This window comes from Gekko japonicus, unplaced genomic scaffold, assembly GCF_001447785.1.
Source record: "Gekko japonicus isolate JY-2015 unplaced genomic scaffold, Gekko_japonicus_V1.1 scaffold469, whole genome shotgun sequence".
In the NCBI taxonomy this organism is placed as follows: Eukaryota; Metazoa; Chordata; class Lepidosauria; order Squamata; family Gekkonidae; genus Gekko; species Gekko japonicus.
Window position 1 is genome coordinate 284,202 of NW_015173138.1, and position 16,596 is coordinate 300,797.

Sequence of the window (16,596 nt, forward strand, 5' to 3'; positions counted from 1 at the left end):
ACAGCAAGTGAGTAAATAATGAGATTCCTTAACAGCAGAATCCCAGTAACTACAGTATTTAGCTGCAGTGAGACCCAAATGAGAAAGACAGAAGGTCTATCCATTAGCAACCTTTACTTTCCTTGCTTCCCAGCTTCACGAACCACAGGGCACTGCTGGTCCATCCTCATCTACATATACGTGAAATAGATAAGAACATTAAATGCTTATGTCACTTGTTCCCATCCTTCTTGTATGCAAGAAGGGCTGTGTGTCGGTGGGATCAAAGTCACATAATGGATAAATGGCAGTAGGGACTAATGGTCAATTTTCAGCTGGGCAAAGGGCACACAGTGCTCAGTTCCCATACACTCCTTGAGTGGGTTACAAGTGTCCTGCCCTACGAGACACAATTCTACAGCCTTTTTTATATATCATCCTTCCAGGTCTTTATGGCATCCCCTTCTGTTTCCAACCCCTTTCTCCCCACCTCTTTGCAGCACCTTCCTGACTTGCTAGAAAAATGGAAGTATCAGAAAGCAGAAAGGGAGCAGCAGCACAGGACACGGCTTCTCTCTTAGACTTAGTCTCCTTTCTAGCAACAGAAAAATGGGATATAACACGCTTAAGCATATTCATTCAAAGGAAGACGTACTTAGGCCCTTTGCCAGGGACAGATGCTGGGTTCAATCTACTGATGTCAGGAGGCAGTGGCTACGGTACAGAATCAAAAACAGGACTTCCTAACTACAAATTCAGTCACACTCCGGCACTGTCGTCCCCCCCCACCACCACGGGGGAAATAATTTCCCCTTCAGACAAAATATCCAAAGAAGAGTCTTCTATGTCAGACAAAATGCAGTGCAATAGGTAGCATGAATTGAAACTCAAATGGATGTTACCCAGAAGCATACCGTGACCACTATTTCGGAAAGAGTTGCTTCTACTATTACCCTAACAGCAATTGTTTGACACGTGAGTAGGCAGAGTTCTACAGCTTCAAAGAAATTTATTTTCAGGCTAACTTGCTTGCTTACAAAGCAAGCTGCCTAAAAGTTCATAAATTAAAACATAAATGCAATACAGTATTTCCTTCTGATAACACAGAAGTAAGATACATAAACCATGGAATACTAACACACAGCACACCATTTTACACGTAAAAGGGTTTTTTTTTCATTTCAAGTTTATTAAAACTTTAAGCAGTACAAATGATCCAGGTTGCAGATTTATCAAAAGACCAAACTGAAGTCCACAATTTTTTTTTTAAAAAAAGAAGTGTTCCTCAATATGTCTCTAGAACCTGGAGGCAGAAATAATAAAAGTTCATAAATTCACCCACGTCTCTCTTCATCAGTTCCAGGACTTGATTCATGATCAGATTTTTTATCTTTACCATGGGCACGGTCTCTCTCCTGATTCTTTGATTTTTGGTTGACTTCTTTTTCTCTTGAGGAACGGGACCTGTCCTTTTCTTTTTCCTTACTCCTGCGTGAAGATGGTCTTTTCAGTTCTCTGTCCTTGCTGCTTCGCCTTTTCTTTGAATCAGGACTTCTGTCCTGATCTCTGCTGGACTTTTTATGTTTGTTGGTCTCAGGGCTGCTAGTGTCACGGCTTTTTGAACGCTTCCTTTTTTCGGAATCATCCTTTTTGTGAGAGCTTTTGTGTTCTTGATTCCGATGCCTGTCTTTACTTCGACTTTCGTCCCTCTCGGAGCTCTGCGACTCTTTCCTTCTCTTATTCTCTTTGCCTTTAGGTTTTTCTGGTGTCTCTTTTCGGTCTCTGCTTCTTGACCTTCCTCTTCTTTTTAATTCCTTATCTTTGTGTTTGGAATAATCTTTACTTCTGCTGCGTTCTCGTTCTTTACTTCTGGTCCTGGCACGCTTCCCTCTCTCTCCGCTTTTGCTTCGCTCTCTGGTCTTACTGTTTGAGCTTTGTTTACTTTTAGATGGTTCGCGTTCTTTACTCTTTGACTTTGCATGTTTTTCCCTGTCTTTACTTTTAGTGTGATTCTGACCATTACTTTTAGATTCTCCTCTTTTACTCTTCTCCTTACTTCTGCTCCTCTCTCTTCCACGGAAATCATTGTGTTTTTCTTTGTCTCTCTCTTTCTCATGGTCCCTTTCCTTGCTTCCCAATCTAGATTTCTTTTCTTCGTGTTTGCTGTGTCTGGAGTCCCTCTCCTTACTTTTTGACACCTCTTTGCTTTTGCTCGGGCTTTTGGATCTAGCCCTTTTTTTGGCCTTACTTTTGTTATGTTTGTCCTTATCCTCCTTCTCTGAATTTCTCCTTGTCTCCCTGTCCTTACTGCTGGATTTGTGGTCTTTTGTTTTCTTTTCCTTTTCCCCTCTCCTGCTTGGGCTCTCAGAAATTTGCCTGTGGTCAGATGCTTTTCTCTCCCTTCCTCTCCCTGGGCTTTTCTGATTTGCAGCATCCTTCTTGTTCTCATTAACTTCACCCCTTAAAAAAAGGAAGAAAAGATAGTAATTAATAAATGAAGCAGTGTTTAGACTGCAAATAATGTTTTTGGTTTGCTGCATATAGTCCTAAGATGTCTACAAACAATCTAGCACGTGACTGGAGATGAAAAGAGTACAGAAGTTTCAGGGCTACATTGAATATAAAGTAAAAACAGACACTACTATGGTTGAGAAGTTACTCTCTTCTGAGTTCCTGTCAGTGCCCTTCCAAACTAGAATAGAAGAGGAAGCACTCTGGTCACATCTTACTTATCCCCCTTTATCCATCTTTCTCCACTTGAAACTCTCATCCTCTGAGCTCTCTGCATTTCTTGTCTCCAGTGTGGAGGAGTCTCACTGCGTCTAAAGCGATCTCTTGACCTGGATCGTGAAGGCGTCCGATAGCGCTGTTGAAAAGGAAAGGACAACATTAGATTAAAACAGTGTGTTAATAAACTGTGCATCAATTGTGATGCATATAACAGCATGTTTACTCACCACTGAAAGAAAGATAAGTTTCTAAATTTGAGTGCAAAAGAATCACATTTTTACAGAGCAACAGAGATGTAAAGTTTCCAGATATGGTGAAGATGTGGAAAAAGCCTGTTTTCCCCCCAAGAAAATAATGGAAATGTAGGGGGAAACTGAAATATATAATCACCTCTTATTTACCTATCTTATTTACCTCTTATATCAAACTGCACTATTTGGCTATTTACAGAATTTAACAATATAAATGCCTGAGTTTTCTACAAGCAAGACTGCAAATATAACCAATATTTGAAAGAGAGAACTGAAAACTGCTGCACCCTATACTACCTTCACACATGTATATACATTTTTGCCATATGAAATGTAGCAAGGAAGCTGAAAACACGATACACTTTTTTGAGTAAACAAAAGAAAAGAGCATGATTGGGTCAGAAACAGATTCATACAGATTCACTGAGCAACTCCAGCATATTTTACCTAGCAAGTCAGAGTATTTTCTTCTTAGATTAAATGTTGTGTTACCTTAATATGCAGAGTACCAGTAAGGCAACACATTATAATACTCATCTGAGGGGAAAGCCCTGTAACCCACAGCTCCTTTAATGTGTACCTAAAAAAACATTTGTTTTGGTAGCAACATATTATTTTAGATATATTATTTTGTCCATGGGTAACATTTCACAAAATGGCCACATTACAATAAAAATCTAAAAGGCACTGACTGACCCCAATCCAGCCAAAAAGTTATGCAATTAAAATCCCATTGATTGCAAAGGGAGAGTTAAGCATATGCTCCAAACTCTCCTATATAAAACCACTGGGACTTCAATACATACTTTTAGCTGGAATGGCTCACAAGGATCAATTCCAACAACAAAAGCAAATGTTAAGAGCCATAAGCAGCAACCAGAAACCTAACCAGGAAATCTTGGATGCTCATCAATGAGTTCATCTAGGCTTATACTTAGAAGCAGGGGTCGTTTCGTAGAAAAAGAGCTAGGGGAACTCATTAGCATAACTCATTAGCATATGCCACACCCCCTGACATCGGGGGGCCCGGCCCGGCGGTGGACCTGCAAGGCCGGCGGGAGTGTGAGGAAGCCCCGCCAAGGCCCTCCCTGGCCCCAGGCAGGCAGGGGTGGGGAGAGGCAGGGAGGAAGCAACTTACCCTCCCTCTTCTCCTGCCTCTTCCTGGCTGAATGAGGGCCGGAAGCAGGGCGGCCGGAAGCAAGGGGCGGGGCTTCATCATGTGCCCCGCTCCCCTGCACCTCACCCGGGGGAACTGCGTTCCCCTGCGTTCCCCCCCGAAATGACCTCTGCTTAGAAGTAAACAATGAATAGACAAAGCCATTCAGGAGAACAGATTGTCTTTCATGTGGCCTCTGCACAGTGGCTATTAATCACAACGAGGCAGACCCTGCAGAGGTACCAGTAATGTCAGAAAGCTGATCCTGCACGGACAAAATAAAAAACAGTACAATTCTTCCAGATAAAGGAAAGGGCAGTAGCCACTGGGGAGCAGAAGTGGCTGTAAACTGACGAAGGCCCGATGCTCTAGTCTAGGTCTTGAAAATATGCTCAGCTTAGAGTGCTGCAAGAGTATGGCCTGACTGGATTTCACCACGAAAGCGTGTTACGCGCAGCTTTTACTGATGATGGCTGTGATGGTGTTCAGGGCTTGAGGAGTCTACAGTTCTGCGAGACGCCGTAAAAGATTATCATGCAGCTATAAATAAGCTGATTCATACATTCATCCATAAAATCAAAATGCTTTTATCCAAACCGATGCCACATCAGTGTTTCCATTCGCCTTTCCACAAAGAGGAATATGGAAATAAATAAAGAATTTAAAGGGATAAATGCCACCAAAATTCCAAGAGCTGGATCCAGCCAGCTTATTCTCTCAATGTCACCTAATTCTCCTCCTTACTACAAGCCCCCACTCCACATGACTTTTGTTCCTGTAGCTACCGTGATCCCCAGCATATCTAACCTACTGGTTAGATACAACTCAAAACTGGTTAGACACAACTATCACATTATTACGTGGTAAAACAAGAAACCAAACCTACTCTTGGTCCTCTTCCTTTTATTTTCCGTCCCGATCTAGTTACCAACAGCCTTCTCTGATATAAAGATTGACAGTTTGATGGGTTACTAGGAATTAAGAAGAGAGAATTCAGTACAATACTGGAAAGGTTGTGGAAATTTTTCACCTCTTCCTATAAGTTAAATTTATATTGCTAAAGCTGTATCAAATTGCTGAGCACTCACAGACATTTGGCCAAATATTTTCTCTACAGCAAAGTATTCAAATATATTATTGTGAGATTCATGAAGCCACAGCGAAAAAATGGTGGATGCTATAACACTATGGTCTTAAATATATGGACAAGTATAAATTGAATTAGAAGGAAAAACATTTCTTTTCTTTAACACAGCTTGTCATTAGAGATAGGCTTTATTAAGTATCAGCAAGCAGTAAATAACCCAAGGCAGCCCAAAGGTAGTACAAGAGACCTTGGTTCAGATCAAACATAACACTTTACCTCTCCCTTTCCCTGCTTTTTGTCTCTTTTTCCTTTTCATCCACTTTAGGAGGACTTTTCCTCATCAGGAATCTGTTTTCTGGTACAGGAGGAATCTCTTCCGGACGAACAGTAGAAAGCGGCTCTGACTGAGGATTTTCTGTTTCATTTTCGCTGGCTGAGCTTTATTCATAAAAGAAAAAAAATGTGTCTACTGGAACCATACATTTAGTTCTTCAATTTGAATATGCCAATTTCAAATTGATCAGACCACAAAAATATGGCAAATGCATCGGATGGGTTTATTTTTAATTTGTGTTTAGCTACAACAAAGCATTCAGTCTTTTTCGTGTGAGGTTTACATACTTGTGTCAGTATTGAACTAGAAGGGTGAGTGTCAATAATTCTTCCTCACTGTAAGAAGAATACATGAACAAGGCAAAAATTGAGAGTTAAAGTGCTTCAGAATTTTTTTTTTTAAATCAAGTTCTGTGCTTCATTACCAGCAGCCCAACTTGCTGTTTGTGAACCAAACATATGTGATATGGTGTCTGGAAGATTCTGTCCTAATGGAAGGATTTACTTAAAAAAACCTAAATGGTTCCACTTTTTTTCTCAAGTTACATTTTAGTCACCACGGTTGCACAGCTATGCAAGAAATCTTACCATGATCAAGACTTTTTAAAATGTCATCACACATACACACACACTAGAACAGGGGTGTCAAACATGCAGCTTCCATCAGGCCCGCAGTGGAACTGGCCATCTTCTGCTTCCAGTTCTGCTGTGGCTGCATCATAGCTTGTTTCACCAGACTCTCTTAATCACTCAGCCATTTCATGTTTTAACTTGGGTCCTAGATTCAGAACTCTGAGCATGAGAGTTCTGTGGTGAATGTCAATAAATCAAAAGTAGGTTTGAGGCTTACAGAGCTAATGTTTTAAGCACGTTTTTATTTTAAGTAAAAAGAAATCTTTGTGTTTGTGTCCTTTAAAGTTTATATCTCTGCTACCTGGCATTATATTTTATGACACACCTGGCCCGGCCCAACAAGGCTTCATTTATGTCAGATCCGGCCCTCATAACAAATGAGTTCAACACCCCTGCACTAGAATGTATTCTATTATGAGGAAGACCTAGTTACAATACAACAAGAAAATGAAAAGATACATTGTCAGTTATTCTTTCCAGTGATTGCTACATGTAGAACCTAATACAACTACAATATAAGTTGGGGTTTCTAACGGTTTCATAAAAGTATTTCCCCCCAGTTTTACCTCTTCTTGCTTTTCTTCCTCTTTTTCTTTTCTTTTTTGTGTTTCTTGGAATTTTTTTTGTGCTTCTTTTTCTTTTTCTTTGTTTTTTCTTCAGAAGCACTTTCAGAATCTGATGATGAATCGGAAGATGATTTTGAATCACTTGAGCTTTCAGAATCACTGGATGAGGATGATGACTTGTGTCTTTTCTTCTCTTCCTTCTTGGCTTTAAATTAAAAGGAACAGGCATGCAATCAACAAACAGAGGACCCCAGATAAATATTTTCATCTTTTAAAAATGATTGCAGATTTATGGAACTTTGGCTATACTCTACAAGCTAATAATTATTCCCAATATTTTCCCCCCTGACCAACTGGTAAAGAAGTCTTCATGTCACATTAGAGAAGTTCTTAAAGTTAGTTGGACACTGAGCTGCCATATCAGATCGACAGGAAACCTACTGTGACTGAAGAGACAGTTCTGGGCCACCTTTGCTGTCTTCTGGGAGATAACTAAAATCAGTCTGCTCTCTTGGAAATCCTAGGACTTAAAACATATAGGTAGCTAAGGGTCTCAAATGGTACTCAGAAGTACCATAATCTATCACATCATTCTTCTTTCCCCACATCAGATCAAACTGTTGTACTTTCAGAATGCGTTTTGAAAGTTTGTACAGAATATCCCCTAACCGAATTCATTAAGCAATGAGAATACTGCAGAATACTGGAAATATGTAGCATTAAGTTTCTGCTGTATTAAGCATTTCTTCTATAGGGAAAATATGAATTAATATCCATATTTTAGAAACAGGTAACCAGTGAATTAAATCATATTGATTTTAGAGTTTGGTCCTTTGAGGGTTGTGACTTGGGGGGAGGGTTACAAAACTCTGAAGATGTACTTAGATAGTGCTGTAGTCTATCCCACTGTTTATTGGTAGCACTGTCCTGCTCTTACTACACTGTTCTCTACTTCTGTAATTCCATGTTAGACATAGTTTTTACACTGTGTAATCCGCCTTTAAACTCAGCTAAAAAGGTGGGCTATAAAGTAAATCAATAATTTGATCATTCAATTTGCCCATTTACATTAAAGAAATAAAAATAAAATGTAGAAGCACACATTTATCTGAGCAGTTTAAAAGGCAAAACTTAGCATAAACTATAAAAACCCCTTATTTTTCTTTGGAAAATAACAATCCAGATTTTCATAGAAGCACAGTTAGGACCATAAAATGGATTTTGGCTGTTTATAAAGGTGATCACACACACTAAATAATCCACTTTCAATCCACTTTCAATGTACTTTCCAACTGGATTTTGCCAGTTCACACTGTAAAATCCAGTTGGAAAGTGCATTTAAAGTGGATTATTAAGTGTGTGTGATCGCAGCCTATGGGTTCTTTTTAGGCCATACTGAATCACAAACAGAATCATGATGACAAACAGAAGTCCCTCCTGCATTACACATGAAAAAACCTCCATAAAGTATAGAAATGTACAATCTCTATTTATATGGTACGACATAAAGTATAGAAATGTACAATCTCTATATGGTACATAAGAGAAATAAAACCGGAAAACATTTTATGTGAAAACTTGTGATATATAAAATCACATTGTTAAATCTGCTACATTTTGGAGTTGTTCACCAGGCATGTATTTTTAATTAAATTATTAATATCTGTACACCAGCTGTTATCCAAACTTCTCCAGTATCCCAAGCACATCATTCTATTACATTTTTACCTTCACTTGGAATGCAAGTCATTTAGACTAAGCTTGAACATTTGATCAGACCAATAGTGTCAAAATAACCATTGAGTATTTTTAACAAATTAACCTAATTAGACCATACAGTACTTTGCAGTGCTGTCCTAAACAGAAGTAAACCCTTTAAAGTCCACTGAAGTCAATGGGCTTAGAAATGTATAACTCTGCTTGGGAGTCCACTTTTAAATATCTGTTTTGGTAATCAGCATAACAGTGATGATAAAACAATGCATTTAAAGAGTGGACTGCTTTTGATTCCACTGAAAATATCATCTTCTTGACTTTTATCCTGGAACACCAGAGTTAGCTACATTTACAAAAGTTTGAAAAAATAAACGAAAAACTGAAATAAAGCAAAGCAACAGTAACTATAAAAAAATGGAAGCCAGTTTTCAGAGGAAGTTGTGTGGCTAACAAATGAAATAAAACAGATTAAACTGTGACTCTCACTGTAGTATTAACTTCAAAGCAAATCTGACAATAACACACAGAGGTCAGATAAAAGACACTGACACTATTTGACCTAATTCAGATATCTGACACTTTAGCAGATATAGAATCAAAGAGCAAAGTGGGACAGGTTGAAGAAAACACATACCAGGACCATAAAGACTGTGCTAGAGAAATTATAATTTACCTCTGGATATGATGACAGGTATGCCACAATAAAGAACAAGACACACCACACAATGGTGCCTACAGAGCAGAGAACTGCCAATAATTTACATCTGTAATCCAAACAATGTGTTACAAATAAAACAAGACAAAACCAGCCAGGGCCAGCAGTCAATCTGCCCAAGCTCAATTGCAACAACAGTTTTTGTCTGATCTTGTACACCTAGACACTTCCCCACCTTCCTTCAGGAACCACCCTTGTAACATGTATTCCCTGTTGTCACTTACTTGGCCATTACCTGATGTCTCTTACCAACTACCAGCATTCTACTGTACTCTCAAGTGCTTTCTCCTCCTTTCATGGATTCTCTAAACCTACCCACGTAATTAGAATCTTTCTTGTCCCACTACCTAAATGGCTAAACAGTTCCACTGCTCTGATGAATGAAAGCCTATCACTTCATTCTATCTTTTCAGTCACTTCAGCCTCCACCTTTTATGGTCATCATGGCCCACTGATGGTTCTGCAAGATGATCCTAATGGACCAACTAATTGCGTATATCTCCCCAACAAGGAAAGTCTTTTTACCACCAGCTTTCTTCACTCACCATAATGCCCTTATTATCAGGCTAGATCAAGATGAGTTCCCTCTCTTGCATTCCTCTGTGCTCTTCACTCCTTCAGTTAACATTCTGCACAAAAAGCCTGTTAGTTTTTATATCCTTTTGCCATCCACCAAAAACTTTACTACTGCGCCTCATGCTTCTGGAAGAACCATACACCATGCAAGAATACCTAAAATTTCATTTATGAGAGTCACACATTCCAACCTTCACCTGACATCTCTTATAAGCACAGCATTAAAACAAAAACAAAACATTTGGGGTGTTTTCACAAACTATTTTCACAACGCAGCCTAACTGCTAGCCCTAAGACATGCTGCTTTATCCAATCTCCAAACACAAAACCCACTTGATTATATCAGAAAGCAATCAGGCTATCAAATGCATGAGAGAACAGCTTCTAAAAAAAGGAAAAATTTGAAATTTAACTAACTACTCTTCTTTGGACAAAAACAAAGAATGCTCCACATTTAGGATTTCCATATTTCATCATTTGCTTTGATCAGCTATTACTTGGTATGCAGCATATATGGGTGTTACTCCAAACAACGTCCAACACAATAGATCTAGATAGATCAGGATTAGGTCTCAGAACTCCTAGAAACCTAGTACGATGTTGTTCTGTCATTGCCTATGTTCTTCTGGCACAAGGTGCCTTCTGATGATAGAAGAGTGCCATCCGGGGAAAACACACTGTGCAGGAAAAAACTGAAAGTCTTGACAGAATGCCCCCATTGTCTCAGGCACAGGCACTATCACCGTGGGGATATCTGAATACTTGGACTCTGTTCTAAGACCCTATGCCATCAATGCTCCTAGTGATGTTCCTCACACCACAGGCTTTCTGAGGAAAATACAATCTTTGAACAACCTTCCAGAGAATACTATTTTAGCCACCATGGATGTGGAATCTCTGTATACCAACATCCTACACAAAGATGGATTACAAGCAATAAGGAATATGATTTCTGAGAACAACAACACAGCTGACTTTGCCACCAAACTGTGCCATTTTGTCCTCACCCATAACCACTTCAGATCTGGTGACAACCTGTTCCTCCAGATCAATGGTACAGCCATGGGCACTTGCAAGGCCCCACAGTATGCTAACATCTTTATGGCTGACTTGGAATAACGTTGCTGAAACTCCCACCCACATACCTCTCTTATATTTGTGTTACATTGATGACATTTTTATTGTCTGGTAAAGAAGCCCTTGACACATTCCACCAGGCATTCAACAATTTTCACCCCACCATAAACCTGACAATGAACCAATTCATGCAAGAAATACATTTTCTGGGCACTACTGTAAAAGTACACAATGAACATATAGACACCACCTTATACGGACTGACAAACATACCTACATGCCTCCAGCTACCATCCTAAGCATACCAAATGATCCACTGTACACAGCCGGGCTCTATGCTTACAGCCACATCTGCTCCGATCCTATGCACAGAGATACCCACCTGAGGGATCTATAACACACGTTTTTGGAACTAAGGTATCTACCTGATGGAAGTCAGGAAACAGATTAACAAACCCAGAATGATACCCAGAGAAAACCTGTTACAAGACAGGCCCAAAAGAGACAATAATAGACCACTAGCGGTCACATACAGCTCTCGGCTCAAAACAGTTCAACAGATTGTCAACAACTTACAACCTCTACTGGATAATGACAGTTCTCTCTCACAAGTACTATGGGGAAAACCTTTTCTTGCGCACAGACAGCCCCCCCTCAAACAACTCCTCACCCCCCAATAATACAGCATCTAATTTGAACATCGACACTGCGACCAGAGCTTGCAATAAACTCAGATGCCAACTTTCCTGCCACATACACACAGACAACACAATCAGTGGACCTAACAACATCAACTACATCGTCAGAGGCTCATGCACTTGCTCATTTTCTACCATTGTATATGCCATTAAGTGCCACCTTCAGTATTCTCAACAAGAAGGACTATGATGTCGAAGAAGGACTATACATCCTCTGTATTTTAGTGTATTTCTTTTTCAGAATTGTGTATTAGAATACTGAATGTAATGCAAGGAATATTGGAATGTTTTGCTGACATACCATTGCACCCACCTCAAAAAAGAAAGAAAAAATGCTGTTAAGTTACCTCCACACCTGAGAGGAGACAAATGGAGAGTCTCAGTTTACTTCCCACAATTAGAAAAGATACCTTTACACATTTATTCCCTATTTTGACGTATTTATTGCTTTGCTGTCCTTTCCCCCTTAATTAAATCAAAACAACTGTTGACCTTATAACCTTATAAGTTTTGTCTTTGCATATCTTAAAACATCTTCATCATGTTACATGTTAATTTGCTGTTCAGCCCCTATTTATAAGTTTGAACTTTACCTTCCATTCCAATGTATTTGAAAAAGTGTGCCTTGCACATGAAAGCTAATACCTTGAATAAAACTTTGTTGGTCTTAAAGATGCCACTGGACTCTACGTTTGTTCTACTGCTTCATACCAACATGGCTGACCACCTGGGAGGATCCAACCTAGTGTCGGCACTGAGGTGCGCTCTTTGAGAAGTACCAGATCCATCCTTAAAAATATATTCTACTGCAGAAGAGCAGAGGGGTATACCCTTTGAAACAACCAGGCAGACTTGGGAGGAAACCCTATTAATACTTAGCTAGTAGTGGTCGTGGAAAGTGTCATCGAGTCACAGCTGACTTATGGAGATCCTGTAGGTTTTTTGAGGCAAAAGATGTACAAAAGTGGTTTGCCACTGCCTGCTTCTGGACGTCCTTGGTGGTCTCCCATACAAGTACTAACCAGGACTGACCCTGCTTAGTTTCCAAGCTCTGACGAGATCAGGCTAGCCTGAGCTACACCTGGGAGTAAGCCCCACTAAATGAAATGGTATTTACTTCTAAACAAACAAGACTGGACTGTCAATAATCTTACAAAGGTCCTGGCAGAAGAATAAGTTGCAGGCCCTCTTAACCCATGCCACTTCCTGGAGAACTGTACTTAGCGAACATTGGAAGTAACAGGTGTAACAGGTTGTCAAAATGTTGTTAGTTCATCCTAAACTGAAGCCCGTAACATGTGCCTCACAGTAATAAGTGAATATGTGTTCATTTAACAAAGACGCTAACTATGGCAAATCATGAACATGTTTTTCTAGGGAATGGAGGTGAACATGAGGAGTACCAAAATGCACCCTCCTTCTGTCAAAGGGAAAGAAGTAATAAAATCTCATTTCAAAATAATCTAATTGAATGCACTCTCTGTTATTATTTCTATGACAGCAGTTATACAGAAGTTCTGTTACTAAGCCACCAAGCCAGATCCATATGAACAAAATTATGAAAATCTGTATTTAGAAACATTTGAATAGGTATTTCAGCCTTACCTTTGGATTTTGGAATTAGCTCTCCACAACTCAGTATTCGTACTTCAGCATAAGGTTTGCTAGATGCATCTGTTTTCTGGTTTTCTATTTCTCTTACAACTTCTTGACCCGAGATTACTTGTCCAAACACAACATGAAGCCTAAATAATTAAAGCTAAATTTTAAAAGCTGACTGAAATTTCTAGCATTATGAACATTTCAAGAAGCTATCCAATTATTAACTTTTCCAAGCGCAAATAAGACATCATGACACTTACCCATCTAGGTGAGGTGTAGGTTTGGTTGTTCTTTTAATGACATCAGGGCAAGAATTTAATGACAAAAGAAAGAAAGAGTTTTAGTATTTCAAGGGCAGAATATTAACTTGGTACATTATGTTACAAATGACCAACAATATATAAAAGGCATTACAAGCTGTAGGTCAGATTCAGCACATGAAAAACTCAATAAAAGCCTCAAATTAAAGAATCTTGAATTTGAAGCATTTTAATAAATAATATTGGGTTGGGTCCAGACTAAAACTGCAGCATCTCTAATTCCCTCTTCCCACTGCACACATAGTTCCTTGGGGTCCCCTATCCCCAAGGAGCAAAATGTTGTGGAATTCAGTGGGCTGCAGTAGGAGGAGGGAGGCAGGAAATTTATTTTCTGCCATTGAAAAATTTAATCTGGATCCAACCCATTAAATGGGTTTAGTTGCCACTGCCTCTGGACTTTCACTTTTGGCTGCAGATGTGGCTCACATCACTGATTGCTCCTCCATACAAAATCATTCTCTGTGCGGATAGACTACAGCGCTTGTCGTCATTCTGATTTCTACAAACATGGATTTTTCTTTAGAACAGAGAAGCATTCGGTCTTGTGAACCTCCTCTTACAGTGGTACACACCAGGCACCAATTCACCTTCTTTTGAGAAACAGCAATACTCTCTCAATAGTGGGGAGAATATCCTGCCCACCCACAAAAACATAATTCTGATGATTTGATTGGAGTACACCAATAAACAAAATGTGCACAAGTTCTCTTGAATGTTGCTTATAATTAAGCAAATGCATGGTTCAAGTGCACATTTTACTTCAGAAGAGGTAACGTATACACATCAGGAAAAAACAGTTGAAATCAGCCACTTCTCCCAAACTAAGGCTTACAAGCCAGGAACAAGATGACCAACCCAGTACAAGAAAAAAGAAGCAACAGAGGTAATAAGGGAAAGAGAACATTTTTGAAAGCACAGGAGTCCTCAACATTATGTCCTGCCTAATAGCTACACCTAGCTGCAAGCAGCAAACTTGGGTTTATGTTGTGTTCTCTAAAGATTAACATTTTCATTCTTTTCATCACAATAAAGAAGGACGTGTCTTTGTTCCATCTTAGGATCTCTTTGAGTAATACTCTCATATCTGAGATAAAGGGGGAATAGGACTCAAGACTTGCAGGCATTCCTAATACCGCCATGGACGAGCATTAGTGGTTGAAGCGGGGAGATCCGGTTAACCCACTGTGAAAGTAACAGAGAAACATACAAACCCTAGGCTGTCTAATCTCATCAAAGGTTGAATCTTGAGGTCAAAGCAGTATCTGAACAAGCTCCTGATTACAGCTGGGATATTCATCAAGGATTGTGTTTTTGTTTTGTTTTTTTGGTAAGTAAAGATGACTTGTTCTACCACAACAGTTCTGAAATGCAGATAGAACAAGCATGATCTTTGGCCTTTCTCATCTGCTATACCTGCATCCAGACTGTCCTTCAAAAAACTCAGTGATTTACATAGGGACCAATAGCCTCCCATTCAGGTATTGGTCAAGTCTACCCCAACAATGTTATAACATCAGGTGCTCCCAGACAATAGGTGAAAAGCCAGTAATGACTTCTCTGTTAATACATAGCAGATGGTGACTCTTCTAACACAGTTAACAACAACTACAAATATTCAAGCTTATTCCATATGATTCTTAGAATCCCATTTACTACTTCCAAAATAGACATTTAGGAAAGCAGTTATGTTTCATATAGGTAAAAGGTATTCATACTTTGTAAATGGAAAAGGAGTTAGTCATTTCAACAATTCAAAGTCACAGTTCTGGAATTTAAATTGTAACGACTACCCATCCAAATGGTGAAGAAACACAGTAGCTGCATGATACTCACATAAAAAACTGTGAACCATTTGTATCTTTCCCTCTGTTGGCCATTGAAAGGAGAAATTCTTTGTTGTGCTTTATTGCAAAGCTTTCATCTAGAGAAAGCATTTTCAATTACTTCAAAAATTCATCACCTAGCACGGGTATGTCTTTAGAATTTCAAATGAGGATTCTCAACCTGCACAGATGCATGACTGAAGTGCCAAACAGTATTAAAATAAAAACAGTGAGACACACACTATAAATTATTGGACTAAACACACGAAAAATATCAATACCACATTTGGGGCCTATGAGAAATCGCAAAGGGAGGATAAACAATTAGACATCCTCCTAGTCAACATGAGACTCCTCCTCCTAGTCAACATGAGACTATCATTCTCCAGAGCTAAGAAAATAGAATCCTGCTCATCTGGTCTTGGAAGTCAGCTATAGCCCTACAGGGCTTATTGATGAGATTTTAGGTTAAGTGAGTAGGAATCTGCCATCTATCCCTAAACCTGATTGGTTCAATGTAGTAACAGGGTATTTTATGTGCCCCTCCCTATATCATATTTCAGAGTTTTGGAGGGAGAAAATTGGGATGGAGGAGTACATATTTCACAGTGCCCATTCTCAGATCCCATTTTCAACTCCCATTCCAGATTACTTTAAGATGTTGGGTCAAATTTCCACTGCCACCACACGTTCCCCTTCTTCCCCCTACCTGGCTTTCAGTGGCCCTCAAAACCCATGCTTTCTCAGGACTTCCAGTCGACGGAACAGCAATGGCGGACGCTCTCCTCACAATGGAGGAGGGTGAATCGCACACCAGCGGCTTGGAGGGGTGCCACCTTAAGTGACACCCCCGCGGAGCCTTTGCGATAGGCTCCAGACCAGGGGGCTTTTGAGGGGTAGCCTCTTCGATGGCGTAATGCCGGAGAATTGAGGCTCCCCTCCGCCCCGACGGTCCAGTCGCTGAGTGGCCTTCGGGCATAAGCTGGACTGACCGGGACAAGCGCCGGAGATCGAGCGGAATGGTGTAAAACCGAGCGTGGTCAGATAAACTGCCCAACAATGAACGTGAGTTCTGAATAAAAACGGAGTAGTTTGAAAAGCGATCCCCCCCCCGCGATTGGAAACAGAGATTGCAAAGAGGGACGCCTCTTTTGCAAATGAGTGGTTAAGACACGAAGGGGGAGAGGGGAGGAAGTCAACCGAAAGTGTTTTGAGAGACTTATCTGAATTGCGAAGTCGTTTGACAAGTTTTCTGAGTTGTGGGGAAGCGGCAGAAACTGTAAACAAAACGGGAAAGATGGCGACCCAGCAGAGAAAGTTTAAAACGAAACCGG

At 39.9% G+C, this 16,596-nt stretch overlaps 1 protein-coding gene across 1 annotated transcript in view; it reads right to left on the minus strand.

The window, feature by feature from the left end:
* Positions 1-327: 327 nt before the first annotated feature.
* Positions 328-16,596, minus strand: part of PPIG (peptidylprolyl isomerase G) — a 20,893-nt gene continuing 4,624 nt past the window's right edge. The window contains exons 5-12 of the mRNA XM_015422268.1: positions 15,273-15,360; positions 13,380-13,409; positions 13,123-13,262; positions 6,736-6,940; positions 5,480-5,641; positions 5,003-5,087; positions 2,709-2,845; positions 328-2,439 (exon numbers count right to left, since the gene is read on the minus strand). Coding sequence (XP_015277754.1) covers positions 1,314-2,439; positions 2,709-2,845; positions 5,003-5,087; positions 5,480-5,641; positions 6,736-6,940; positions 13,123-13,262; positions 13,380-13,409; positions 15,273-15,360 — 1,973 coding nt within the window. The 3' untranslated portion in view covers positions 328-1,313. The remainder of the gene's footprint in view (positions 2,440-2,708; positions 2,846-5,002; positions 5,088-5,479; positions 5,642-6,735; positions 6,941-13,122; positions 13,263-13,379; positions 13,410-15,272; positions 15,361-16,596) is intronic.